General features: G+C 44.3%; 1 protein-coding gene across 20 annotated transcripts in view; it reads left to right on the top strand.

The window, feature by feature from the left end:
- The window catches only part of LOC100654355 (serine/threonine-protein phosphatase 4 regulatory subunit 1-like), a 108,232-nt gene that overhangs the window by 49,266 nt on the left and 45,859 nt on the right, over positions 1 to 13,107 (top strand). For all 20 annotated transcript variants that reach the window (XR_010319323.1, XR_010319326.1, XR_010319324.1 and 17 more), the window contains one exon: positions 1,362 to 1,504. Coding sequence is in view for 15 of the 20 variants with exons in the window: in XM_064276269.1 (XP_064132339.1) it covers positions 1,362 to 1,504 (143 nt within the window). In the remaining 5 variants the exon portion in view is untranslated. The remainder of the gene's footprint in view (positions 1 to 1,361; positions 1,505 to 13,107) is intronic.

Here is a 13,107-nt window from a genome sequence, read left to right as displayed (position 1 = left end):
GAAGAGTGGGCCTCTTACTTGAATGTGACTCAAATTACGCGCTGTTTTAGAAAAGTAGAATGACTAATGGCCATGAATGCCATTTGCCCGGCAGTTAGACCTTTCTTATTTCATAAGTTTTGTCAGACTGCTGGTTACTGTTGTTGTTGTTAGGTGCTGTTGAGCTGGTTCCAGCTTACAGCGACCCTACATACAACAGAATGAAATGCTGCCCAGTCTTGCACCATCCTCACAATTGTAACTGTGCTTGAGCCCATTGTTGGAGCCACCATTGTCAAGCCATCGCATCGAGGGTCTTCCTCTTTTTCACTGACCCTGTACCTTACCAAGCATGATGTCCTTAGCTGCTTGGTAAGAAATATCAAATGAAAAATACCAAATTAAAAGAAACTTTTTGGATTAGAACAATCCTGGTCATTAATTTTCCTTATTTATGATCTTCGTCAGTTAATCCTGATTTTTCTTTCTCTTTCTACCTCTCCATGATGGCTGTTCTGGAAGAGAAGCACATTGCTGTATAGCAGACACTGGGGTCCCCTCCCCCAATAAACATGCACAGTAAAGATGAGTGAGTGGTGGAGTTGCCAGTACCGACAGCTGCTCTGACATCCCTCTTCCCTGCATCCATAATGAACGATGAGCAGCGTCAGGAAGTTTCAGGAATCTTAGGCCTGCTTTAGAATTCGATCGTTTTAGCTGAAAATAGAAAAACAAGTCTTCCTTCTCCATTTCGCCTGTATTAGTTTAAAATATTCTTTTGAATGTGACACAAAGCTTTTAAAAAGGCCTACACGGACGTTTTGAGTCTTTAAATGGATTCTCTTTGTAAGCGAGGTACCGTTTTACAGTGCTGCAGCAATTATATATTTGTGTTAAATTTAATGTGGTGTTTTGGAGCTAGAGCCACTCTTTTGTTTAATGCTTTGCCTCAGAAATAATTGGGATGCGTGGATTGTGGGGGAGTGCGTTTATGAAAGAATTATTTATAATGTATACATTCTGGCTGGAATTTAAATAAGCACAACCCATAGGTCTGGCATATAGGCCATTAGCTCTAATAGCTTTTGGAGGCTGGCCCAGAGTGCAGACTTCTTCTCCCGCCTCGATTTATATATGGCTTGTTATAATGGAGTTGTCATTCTCTCTGCTTTTTATGTTTTTAAACTGCTGTATAGCTTATTAGCTTTTTAAGCCTGCCTGTAGCATAAATACTCTGAATGGGAAATGATTTTTAAACTGCATTTGTCTAATTTTCTTGATGAAGTATTTTAGTAAGAAAAGCTAGAAACTATCGGTATATACTCTATAAGATGCTTGGCTTATTCGTAATGTATTTCTTTTTCTGTTTTTTACTGCTGCAGAACCTACAGTGCGGACTGAGCTGATGGAACAGATTCCTCCTGTTGCCATGTTTTTACAAGAAAATACATCAAATTTTCCCGTGGTGCTGTCCGATTATCTCATACCTGTCGTAGTGAGGTACCTCACAGACCCAAACAATCAGGTTTGAAAACTTGTGGCCTTCAGATCTCTTTAGCAAATCCGCTCTAGTTTTGTTTCAGCTGTTAGTGCCTAATTCAGAAAAGATCTTCTTTGAGTTACGTGATTCAAGAGCAAAATGCCCGTACCCGTTTCCTCTCATCTTGTAGGGTCCGTGCCTACTTCCTCTCACATGTATGAAGACAGTGCTCATTCTGATCATATTTCATTTTTTAAACATTTGTTATGGAAATTTTCAAGCACACGTAGAAGTAGAGAGAATGTTGACGTGGACACCCACGTGCCCCTCACCCAGTCTAAACCATCATTCGTGTTTGGCTCCTTTCATTCATGGTATCCGGATAAACTCAGGCCAGATGGAAGCAATCCCCAGACAGCGTATCGGTTCAACGATAAAAACTTTAGTATTGCTCTCTAAGAAATAGACTCTTTTTAAAAAGCATAATGACAGTACCATTATCATACCTGCTAACATTATCAGTAGCTCTTAGTATCATCCTTTTTTTTTAATACCTAGTCACTGTTCAAATTTTCTCACTTTTCTCAGAAATATGTTGTTTGTAGATGGGTTGTTCTAATCAGAATCCAAATGAGGACTACACATTGCATTTGGTTGATGTCTCTTAAATCTCTTTTCATTTAGGACAGTTCCTTTTTCTCTTCCTCCCCCTTACTATTTATTTGTTGAAGAAGCCAGCCAGGTCATTCATCCTGTAGAATTTCCACCATTTTGAATCTGGCTGATTGGGTCCCCATGGTGTTGTTTAAGATGTTGCTCTATCCCCCAGTATTTCCTATACCAAAACTTACTGCCATCAAGTCGATTCTGACACATAGTGATCTCACGTGACAGGGTAGAACTGCCCCATAGGGTTTTCTAGGCTGTAATCTCTATGGAAGCAGACTACCATATCTTTCTCCCACGGAGCAGCTGGTGGATTCACACCACCAACCTTTCAGTTAGCAGCCGTGCAATTAACCACTGTGCCACCAAGGCTCCTATTTCCTACACACTGGTAGTTAAATCAGAAACCTTGGTGATGTAGTGGTTAAGTGCTATGGCTGCTAACCAAAGGTTCGGCAGTTCAGATCCGCCAGGTGTTCCTTGGAAACTCTATGGGGCAGTTCTACTCTGTCCTATAGGGTCGCTATGAGTCGGAATCGACTCACCGGCACTGGGTTTGTTTTTTTTTTTTGTTTTGGTAGTTAAATCTTGAGGCTTAATCAGATTCCAATAATCTGTTTTAGCAAGACTATGTAGAAGGTGGTGGGGCCCTGGTGGCGCAGTGGTTAAGCGTTTGGCTGCTAACCAAAAGGTCCTCAGTTTGAATCCACCAGCCGCTCCTTGGAAATTTTGCAGGGCAGTTCTATTCTGCCCTGTAGGGTCGCTACGAGTCGGAATTGACTCAACAGCAACGGGTTTTTAGTTTGGGTAGGAGGTGGCACTGTGTTTTCCTGTTGTGCCCAGTCAGGAAGCACCAAAGCTTGGGGTGGCTTTCTCTTCCTGAGGTTGAGTTTGACTGCTGGATTCAGGTGCTCTCTGCCTGACCCTTTTGTTATAAAGTCCTGTCAACCATTCACCTAAAGATACGGGCAGCCATCGATGATCAATGCCTATCCAGTGTTTCATTAGAGGCTGTAAAATTGTGATAATTGAACTCCATCATTCTTTCCAAAGTAAATAGCTGAAATTCTTCTATAAAGAACTCCTTCTCTTCCGCTGACTGTTTGGTAACTCCAAAATCCTGTTTGCATGAGAAAAATAGAATAAATACTTAATTTTTTTCCTTTATTTACAAGCGTACAGAATCATTAGTTGGAACCCTAATAATCTATAAAGTTTACCAATCAAGTTTTTAAAAACTTGTTTGTTTTGAGTGTTATTGTTAATTCCTGAATTTTAACCTACTTTTTCTATGTTCAGCTCATTGTAGCCATTATTCTGTTTGGTGATTAGATTGTCCCAGCTTTGGCCAGTGGGAGCCCTTCAAAAGTGGGCTCCAGAGTCTTTTCAGCATAACCTGGTAGACTTTGACAGCTCACCTCCACCTGGAATCAGCAATTTCTCTGAGGAGCCTGGCTCTGTCTTGAGAGAAATGACCATAAGAGACCAGAGCAGAGATGGTGGGGTGCTTATCACAACGGGGTTCAGTGCTCTAGTGACAGAGCAGCTTATTTGTTTGAAAAGGAAAAATTCCTTGTGAGTTTATATTGAAATTTCCAATTCCAATTTGGGAATGTAGGGCTTTTACTTCTTTCATTTTATATCTGTATCCTTTTTTTATGACATAGAATTTGCTTAATTACATTAATGTGTGTGTATATATCCATCCATCCACCCACCCACCCACCCTCCCATCCACATCCATCCATCCATCCGTCCGTCCACCCACCCAATCATCCACCCATCCATCCATCCACCCACCCAACCACCCACCCATCCACTCATCCACCTACCCAACCAACCATCCACACATCCAACCACCTACCTATCCGCCCATCTACCCACCCACCCATCTAACCACCTACCCATCCACACATCCAACCAACCACCTACACACCCACCCACCCCACTATACATCCATCTACCCATCCATTCATCTGTTCTTTTCAAAATAAAAATACCAGTATTATTATTGCATTGTTCCTAACAATGTGATCGGATCACTGACAACATTTTAATTGCATTATCACTATCAGTGTGACAGGATTAGCCTATGAGGATTTCTCTGCAGCTCTTTTTGCCTTTAGGACATACCCCACTGGAGAGGCACAGGCACCTTCATGTTACTGTGTTTTAAAGTTGCTCTCATGAACACCCCCCACGTGTCTGTCAGTTTGTCGTACTATGGGGGCTTGTGTATTGCCATGATGCCGGAAGCTATGCCACCGGTATTCAGATACCAGCGGGGTCACCCATGGAGGACAGGTTTCAGCTGAGCTCCCAAACTAAGACAGACTGGGAAGAAGGACCCAGCAGTCTACTTCTGAAAAGTGTTAGCCAGTGAAAACCTTATGAATAGCAGCGGAACATTGTCCGATATAGTGCTGGAAGATGAGCTCCCCAGATTGGAAGGCACTCAGAAGATGACTGAAAGTAGAGTTGACCTTCATGACGTGGACAGAGTAAAGCTTTCATGACCTTGATTTGCTGATGTGGCACAACTCAAAATGAGAAGAAACAGCTGCAAACATCCATTAATAATCAGAACCTGGAATGTACGAAGTATGAATCTAGGAAAATTAGAAATCATCAAAAATGAAATGGAACGCATAAACATCGATATCCTAGGCGCTAGTGAACTGAAATGAACTGTTATTGGCCATTTGGAATCAGACAATCATATAGTCTACTATGCTGGAAATGACAGCTTAAAGAGGAATGGTGTTGCATTCATCGTCAAAGAGAACATTTCAAGATCTATCCTGAAGTACAGCGCTGTCAGTAATAGGATAATATCCATACTCCTACAAGGAGGACCAGCTTAATACGACTATTATTCAAATATACGCACCAACCACTAGGGCCGAAGATGAAGAAATAGAAGATTTCTATCAGCTGCTGCAGTCTGAAATTGATCAAACATGCAATCAAGATACATTGATAATTACTGGTGATTATAATGTGAAAGTTGGAAACAAGAAGGATTGGTAGTTGGAAAACATGGCCTTGGTGATAGAAACAATGCTGGAGATCGAATGATAGAATTTTGCAAGACCAACGGCTTCTCATTGCAAATACCTTCTTTCACCAACATAAACGGCGACTATACACATGGACCTTGCCAGATGGAGCACACAGAAATCAAATTGACTATATCTGTGGAAAGAGACGATGGAAAAGCTCAACATCATCAGTCAGAACAAGGCGAGGGGCTGACTGTGGGACAGACCATCAATTGTTCGTATGCAAGTTCAAGCTGAAACTGAAGAAAATCAAAGCAAGTCCACGAGATCTAAAATATGACCTTGAGTATATCCCACCTGAATTTAGAGACCATCTCAAGAATAGATTTGATGCATTGAATACTAGTGACAGAAGACCAGATGAGTTGTGGAAGGACATCAAGGACATCATCCATGAAGAAAGCAAGAGGTCACTGAAAAGACAGGAAAGAAAGAAAAGACCAAGATGGATGTCAGAGGAGACTCTGAAACTCGCTCTTGAGCGTTGAGCAGCTAAAGCAAAAGGAAGAACTGATGAAGTAAAAGAACTGAACAGAAGATTTCAAAGGGCTTCTCGAGAAGACAAAGTAAAGTATTATAATAACATGTGCAAAGAGCTGGAGATGGAAAACCAAAAGGGAAGAACATGCTCGGTGTTTCTCAAGCTGAAAGAACTGAAGAAAAAATTCAAGCCTCGAGTTGCAATAGTGAAGGATTCCATGGGGAAAATATTAAACGACTCAAGAAGCATCAAAAGAAGATGGAAGGAATACACAGAGTCATTATACCAAAAAGAATTAGTCGATATTCAACCATTTCAAGAGGTGGCATATGATCAGGAACCGATGGTACTGAAGGAAGAAGTCCAAGCTGCTCTGAAGGCAATGGCAAAAAACAAGGCTCCAGGAATTGATGGAATATCAATTGAGATGTTTCAAGAAACAGATGCAGCGCTGGAGACGCTCACTCGCCTATGCCAGGAAATATGGAGGAAAGCTTCCTGGCCAACTGACTGGAAAAGATCCATATTTATGCCTATTCCCAAGAAAGGTGATCCAACCGAATGTGGAAGTTATAGAACAATGTTATTAATATCATATGCAAGTAAAATTTTGCTGAAGATCATTCAAAAACGGCTGTAGCAGTATATCGACAGGGAACTGCCAGAAATTCAGGCCAGTTTCAGAAGAGGACATGGAACCAGGAATATCATTGCTGATGTCAGATGGATCCTGGCTGAAAGCAGAGAATACCAGAAGGATGTTTACCTGTGTTTTATTGACTAGGCAAAGGCATTCGACTGTGTGGATCATAACAAATTATGGATAACGTTGGGAAGAATGGGAATTCCAGAACACTTAATTGTGCTCGTGAGGAACCTTTACATAGATCAAGAGGTGGTCGTTCGGACAGAACAAGGAGATACTGATTGGTTTAAAGTCAGGAAAGGTGTGCGTCAGGGTTGTATTCTTCCACCATACCTATTCAATCTGTATGCGGAGCAGATAATCCGAGAAGCTGGACTATATGAAGAAGAATGGGGCATCAGGATTGGAGGAAGACTCATTAACAACCTGTGTTATGCAGATGACACAGCCTTGCTTGCTGAAAGTGAAGAGGACTTGAAGCACTTACTAAAGAAGATCAAAGACCAGAGACTTCGGTATGGATTGCACCTCAACATAAAACAAAATCCTCACAACTGGACCAATGAGAAACATGATAAACGGAGAAAGGATCGAAGTTGTCAAGGATTTCATTTTACTTGGATCCACAATCAACAGCCATGGAAGCAACAGTCGAGAAATCAAAAGACGCATTGCATTGGGTAAATCTGCTGCAAAGGACCTCTTTAAAGTGTTGAAGAACAAAGATGTCACCTTGAAGACTAAGGTGCTCCTGACCCAAGCCATGGTATTTTCAATCGCATCATATGCACGTGAAAGCTGGACAATGAATAAGGAAGATCGAAGAAGAATTGATGCCTTTGAATTGTGGTGTTGGCGAAGAATATTGAATATACCATGGACTGCCAGAAGAATGAATAAATCTGTCTTGGAAGAAGTACAACCTGAATGCGCCTTAGAAGCAAGGATGGTGAGACTGTGTCTTACATACTTTGGACATGTTGTCAGGAGGGATCAGTCTCTGGAGATGGACATCATGCTTGTCAAAGTACAGGGTCAGTGGAAAAGAGGAAGACCCTCAATGAGGCGGATTGACACAGTGGCTCCAACAATGGGCTCAAGCATAACAACGATTGTGAGGATGGTGCATGACCGGGCATTGTTTCGTTCTGTTGTGCATAGGGTCGCTATGAGTCGGAACCGACTCGACGGCAGCTAACAACAACTCATGAACACAGGTTCATTTGTTTCTGTGTATTTTTTATTTTGGGAATTGCTTTGGTTTTTACATTTTGATTTATTATGTAATAATTATCATGTAATAATAGTAAATGATTCCAAAGTCAAAAGTACAAACAGTATGTTCAGGGAAGTCTGCCTTCCATCCCTGCCCACCCTCACCAGTCTGTCCTCTCCTCCCCCTGTAGATAACCATTTTTGTTATGGTTTGGTTTATTTTCATCTTTTAAAAAAAAAAAAGGCAGAAACAAACAACTCTAAGCAAATACGTGTATGCCCTTGCGTTCTCTCGGTGTGGCTGTGCCCCTTGTCATTAGGAGACCACGTGCTTCACCCTGGTGCTGTGCCTTGCTCTTCTTGCTGCCTGTTGTGGCCTGGAGACCAGTCGCAGCCATGTGTGGGGATCTTTCTCATTCTTCTGGATAACGTGGGGCCCCGCTGGGACACGGAGTGGTTTACTGATGGACATTGGGCTATTTCTTGTCCTGTGCCACTTTAAAACCACAGCAACAAGTCACCTTGTCACCTGGCAGCCTTTCTCTGCCAGTTGTGGTCAGCCTGGCCATTTGATGACAAAGCTCACCCCAAGTACCAGTCAGTGTATTTAGGGGATGGGTTTCCACAAAGGGCAAATGCATCAGTAAGCTTTATGATCTGTTGTGTTTTCATTATTGTTATTTTGAAGGAATTCGGAAATGTTGGGTTGCAGTTCTCCCTTTTGCCAAACATTTTTAAAAGAGCAAGCAGTCACTTTTAAAGGTTAAGCAGTGATGGGGTTAAAGGAGTTTTCAAATAAGGAAAAGAAATTGCCCTCGTCCCACTCTCCGGACATCAGTGCTGTGATGATTTTTGCATCTTTCTCTCCGGACAAGTACGTTTTCCCACATGGGCCCCATCACACTCCAGTGCAGCTCTCTCATCGTTCATTTGTCCCAATAGTTTCTGAGTGCCTGGCCTGCGCCAAGCATGGTGCTCGGCACTGGGGAGAGAGAGGTGAGCAGGATGGATGTTTACCTCGGACAGCTCGTGTAGGTCTTAGACATTCTCCCAGCACCGTTAGCTGTGCTGATGCTCACATTTCCTCTGGTCTGTGGTCCTGCAGGGGCAGCGAGGCCGGGATGGCTCACTTGGCACTCTTCTTCCATCGACTCTCCTTCTCCTTTGGAGAAATCCTTGAAAATAAGATTACCCTGGGTCCAGGGACCTGGCATTTTCTTGGCCTTTGTCATCTGTTATGGCTGTATACTCTGCTTCTGAAGGGTGGAGGCAGGGACTGCTGTCTGGACCTCAGTCTGCGTTTGCTGAGGAGTTGTGTCCATGGTCAAGAGCAGGCTCCCCACTGTCAGCTGAGCTGTTTCTGTACCTCAGCACTGCCCACCCACCCACCCCTGCCATGGCTGTTCTCGTCCCCTATGCCCCACCCAACTGCCGTGAGTCTGGATCAACCTTACTGGCCCTACCCCTGAGACCCCAAAGGTGGCTTCCCCGACCTTTACCTCCTGTTCCTCCTCACTGCCGCCTCCCCGAGCCTGTCCAGGCCATCCCTCCACCAGCCTCCATTTTCTGTCCTGTCAGTGCTCCCACCCCAGGGCCCTGCTCCCACCCTACCCATGACTCCTCCACCACCCGCTACTGATCCCTGTCGGGGAGGTGTGCCCTGCATTGATTGGTGCCCTTGCAGATTTATGAATTCCCATTGCGACTGGACTTGCAGGCTGCACGGCAACCCTTTCCCTTGTCCCTCATCAGCTGCTTTTCACGTCACCCTTGGCAGCTCTCTGAGACTTTTGCCACCATTATTGAGCCTCCTCCCATACCTGCCTCGCTCCGAGTAGGTGACCTGGCCTTTTACTTCACAGAGAAAATAGGAACCTTCAGTCTTCCTCCCCACCTCAGTGAGCAGAACCACCGTCTGGTCCATGCAGTTCCCCAGAGCCACACATTGGGAGCCATCGAAATCCTTCCGTCTCTCACCTCTGTCTGCTTAGACCCAGCCAAGCTTCCCGCGTCTCCGTGATGAATCCCAGTCTCCCGAGTGTGTCCCTCCTCTCCATTCCTGTCGTCTCGAAACACAGAAACCTGACGGAGTCACACCTTCCTCTGACTTCCCAGAGTCCTGAGTACCCTCAGGTCCAGCCCTGCTCCTCTGTGAGGCTGCCCACCCCCACCCCACCCCAAATTCTTCCCTGCTGCTCATCCAGGCCTTCCTGCTCTCTCCAAAGGCCCCCTCCTCCCTCTCTCTGGTGCTCACCCATCCAGGTCCACAGTGTGGCCCCCAAGAGTGTCCTGGTGTACCGAGGAGTAGGTCCCTCGATTCAGCAAAAGTACACAGAGTGTCGTGCATTGTGTCTTCTCTAGTCCAGCGTCAGGAGCTTTTCATGGTCAGTGGACACCCTGCGAACTCACGTGATGTATGCCGTTCATGTGTTTGGAGGTGACACCAGTATTACTACTATGACTGCCAATGCTCCTAGCAGCTTCCACGTGCTGACTGTGAGGAAGACACCGTGCTCCAGGGGTAGCTGGATTGGCACACAAGCTCTTCTTGAGCCCATTGTGAGGTGTGGGAACACTGATGCATTCATTCTTGTTTTAGAGGTGAGGAAACTGCGGGGCAGGGCTGTATGGCCAAGTGCTGGGCTGGAGCAGAGCCCAGGGCGTCTCCTCAGCCTCAGGAAGGCTATCCGTTGCATATTTGGGGATTGGCAAGGCTCTACCTATATTGTAAGTGATAGTTTCTCCCTGATTCTAAACTGTGAGCCCCTGACGATACCAGCTGGGTCTTACTTCTCTCCATGACCTAGCGCAGGGCCTGGCTGCTGATAGATTGTGGGTTCAGATTTATGGGATGGAACCAGCTGTTGCGTCCAGGCTCTTCATTTTGTACCCGACCATGTTTCCGCCGCCTTCTCACCCCTTTTCAAGTCAGACATCTCCATGTCTGCCTTTGGTCCCATCTCCTTACCTGCTGGTTTCTCAGCCTCTCCTTGGCCTTTCTGTCTCTGGCTTCATCATGCCTACAGCTCCCTTATCCTCCTTGCCTGGTCTGGACCGTGACCATGGACTCACCACCCTGGCCCACCCTCCTCTCACTGACCTGTGGCCGGCGCTCCAGGAAGCTGGCTGGGAGGGCTGTCCCCAAGGTCTGTCTGCTTAGTGTGAAATCCAGTGCTTTTCTCTCTCTTTTTAATAGCTTTAATTTTTAAAATAGTATGAAACATTTTAATGACACAGAGGCTTGTCTGATAAACACCCAGTATCTACTGCTCATATTCAGCAAATGTTGGCATTTTGCAGTTGTTTTTTTTTTAATAATTTTTATTGTGCTTTAAGTGAAAGTTTACAAATCAAGTCAGTCTCTCACACAAAAACCCATATGCACCTTGCTACACACTCCCAATTACTCTCCCCCTAATGAGACAGCCCGCTGTCTCCCTCCACTCTCTTTTCGTGTCCATTTCAGCAGCTTCTAACCCCCTCCACCCTCTCATCTCCCCTCCGGGCAGGAGATGCCAACATAGTCTGAAGTGTCCACCTGATCCAAGAAGCTCACTCCTTACCAGCATCCCTCTCCAACCCCTTGTCCAGTCCAATCCATGTCTGAAGAGTTTGCTTCCGGAATGGTTCCTGTCCTGGGCCAACAGAAAGTCTGGGGGCCATGACCACCAGGGTCCTCCTAGTCTCAGTCAGACCATTAAGTCTGGTCTTACGAGAATTTGGGGTCTGCGTCCCACTGCTCTCCTGCTCCCTCAGGGGTTCTCTGCTGTGGTCCCTGTCAGGGCAGTCATCAGTTGTAGCCAGGCGCCATCTAGTTCTTCTGGTCTCAGGATGATGTAGTCTCTGGTTCATGTGGCCCTTTCTATCTCTTGGGCTCGTAATTACCTTGTGTCCTTGGGGTTCTTCATTCTCCTTTGCTCCAGGTGGGTTGAGACCAATTGATGCATCTTAGATGGCTGCTTGCTAGCATTTAAGACCCCAGACTCCACTCTTCAAAGTGGGATGCAGAATGTTTTCTTAATAGATTTTATTATGCCGATTGACTTAGATGTCCACTGAAACCATGGTCCCCAGGCCTCTGCACCTGCTACGCTGGCCTTCGAAGCATTCAGTTTATTCAGGAAACTTCTTTGCTTTTGGTTTAGTCCAATTGTGCTGACCTCCCCTGTATTGTGTGCTGTCTTTCCCTTCACCTAAAGTAGTTCTTATCTACTATCTAATTAGCCAATACCCCTCTCCCACCCTCCCTCCCTCCCCACTCTCGTAACCACAAAAGAATGTTTTCTTCTCAGTTTAAACTATTTCTCATGTTCTTACAATAGTGGTCTTATACAATATTTGTCTTTTTGCAACTGACTAATTTCACTCAGCAAAATGCCTTCCAGGTTCCTCCACGTTATGAAATGTTTCACAGATTCCTCACTGTTTCTTATCGATGCATAGTATTCCATTGTGTGAATATACCATAATTTATCCATTCATCCGTTGATGGGCACCTTGGTTGCATCCATCTTTTTGCTATTGTAAGCAGTGCTACAATAAACATGGGAGTGCGTATATCTGTTCGTGTAAAGGCTCTTATTTCTCTAGGATATATTCCAAGGAGTGGGATTGCTGGATCGTATGGTAGTTCTATTTCTAGCTTTTGAAGGAAGCGCCAAATCGATTTCCAAAGTGGTTGTACCATTTGACATTCCCACCAGCAGCATATAAGTGTTCCAGTCTCTCCACAGCCTCTCCAACATTTGTTATTTTGTTTTTTGGATTAATGCCAGCCTTGTTGGCATGAGATGAAATCTCATTGTAGTTTTGATCTGCATTTCTCTAATGGCTAACGATCGTGAACATTTCCTCATATACTTGTTAGCTACCTGAATGTCTTCTTTAGTGAAGTGTCTATTCATATTATTGGCCCATTATTTGATAGGGTTATTTGTCTTTTTGCAGTTGAGTTTTTGCAGTATCATGTAGATTTTAGAGATCAGGCGCTGATCAGAAATGTCATAGCTAAAAACTTTTTCCCAGCCTGTAGGTAATCTTTTTACTCTTTTGGTGAAGTCTTTGGATGAGCATAGGTGTTTGATTTTTAGGATCTAGTTTTCCTTCTACATTCTTTAGAATGTTTTATATACTGTTTATGCCATGTGTTAGGGCTCCTAACGTTGTCCCTATTTTTCTTCCATGATCTTTAATCGTTTTAGATTTTATATTTAGGTCTTTGATCCATTTTGAGTTAGTTTTTGTGCATGGAGTTAGGTATGGGTCTTGTCTCATTTTTTTTTGCGGATGGATATCCAGTTATGCCAGCACCATTTGTTAAAAAGACTGTCTTTTCCCCATTTAACTGTTTTGGGGCCTTTGTCAAATATCAACTGCTCATGTGTCTGGATTCTCAATTCTGTTCAATTGGTCCCTGTATCTGTTGTTGTACCAGCACCAGGCTGTTTTGACTACTGTGGCAGTATAATAAGTCCTAAAATCAGGTGACGTTCTTCTTTTTCAGTAATGCCTTATTTATCCGGGGCCTCTTTCCCTTCCACATGAAGTTGGTGATTTGTTTCTCCATCTCATTAAAGAA

Source organism: Loxodonta africana, chromosome 24 (assembly GCF_030014295.1).
Source record: "Loxodonta africana isolate mLoxAfr1 chromosome 24, mLoxAfr1.hap2, whole genome shotgun sequence".
NCBI classification, from domain to species: Eukaryota; Metazoa; Chordata; class Mammalia; order Proboscidea; family Elephantidae; genus Loxodonta; species Loxodonta africana.
The sequence above is the reverse complement of the archived record's forward strand: the minus strand, read 5'-3'. Positions and strand labels throughout refer to the sequence as shown.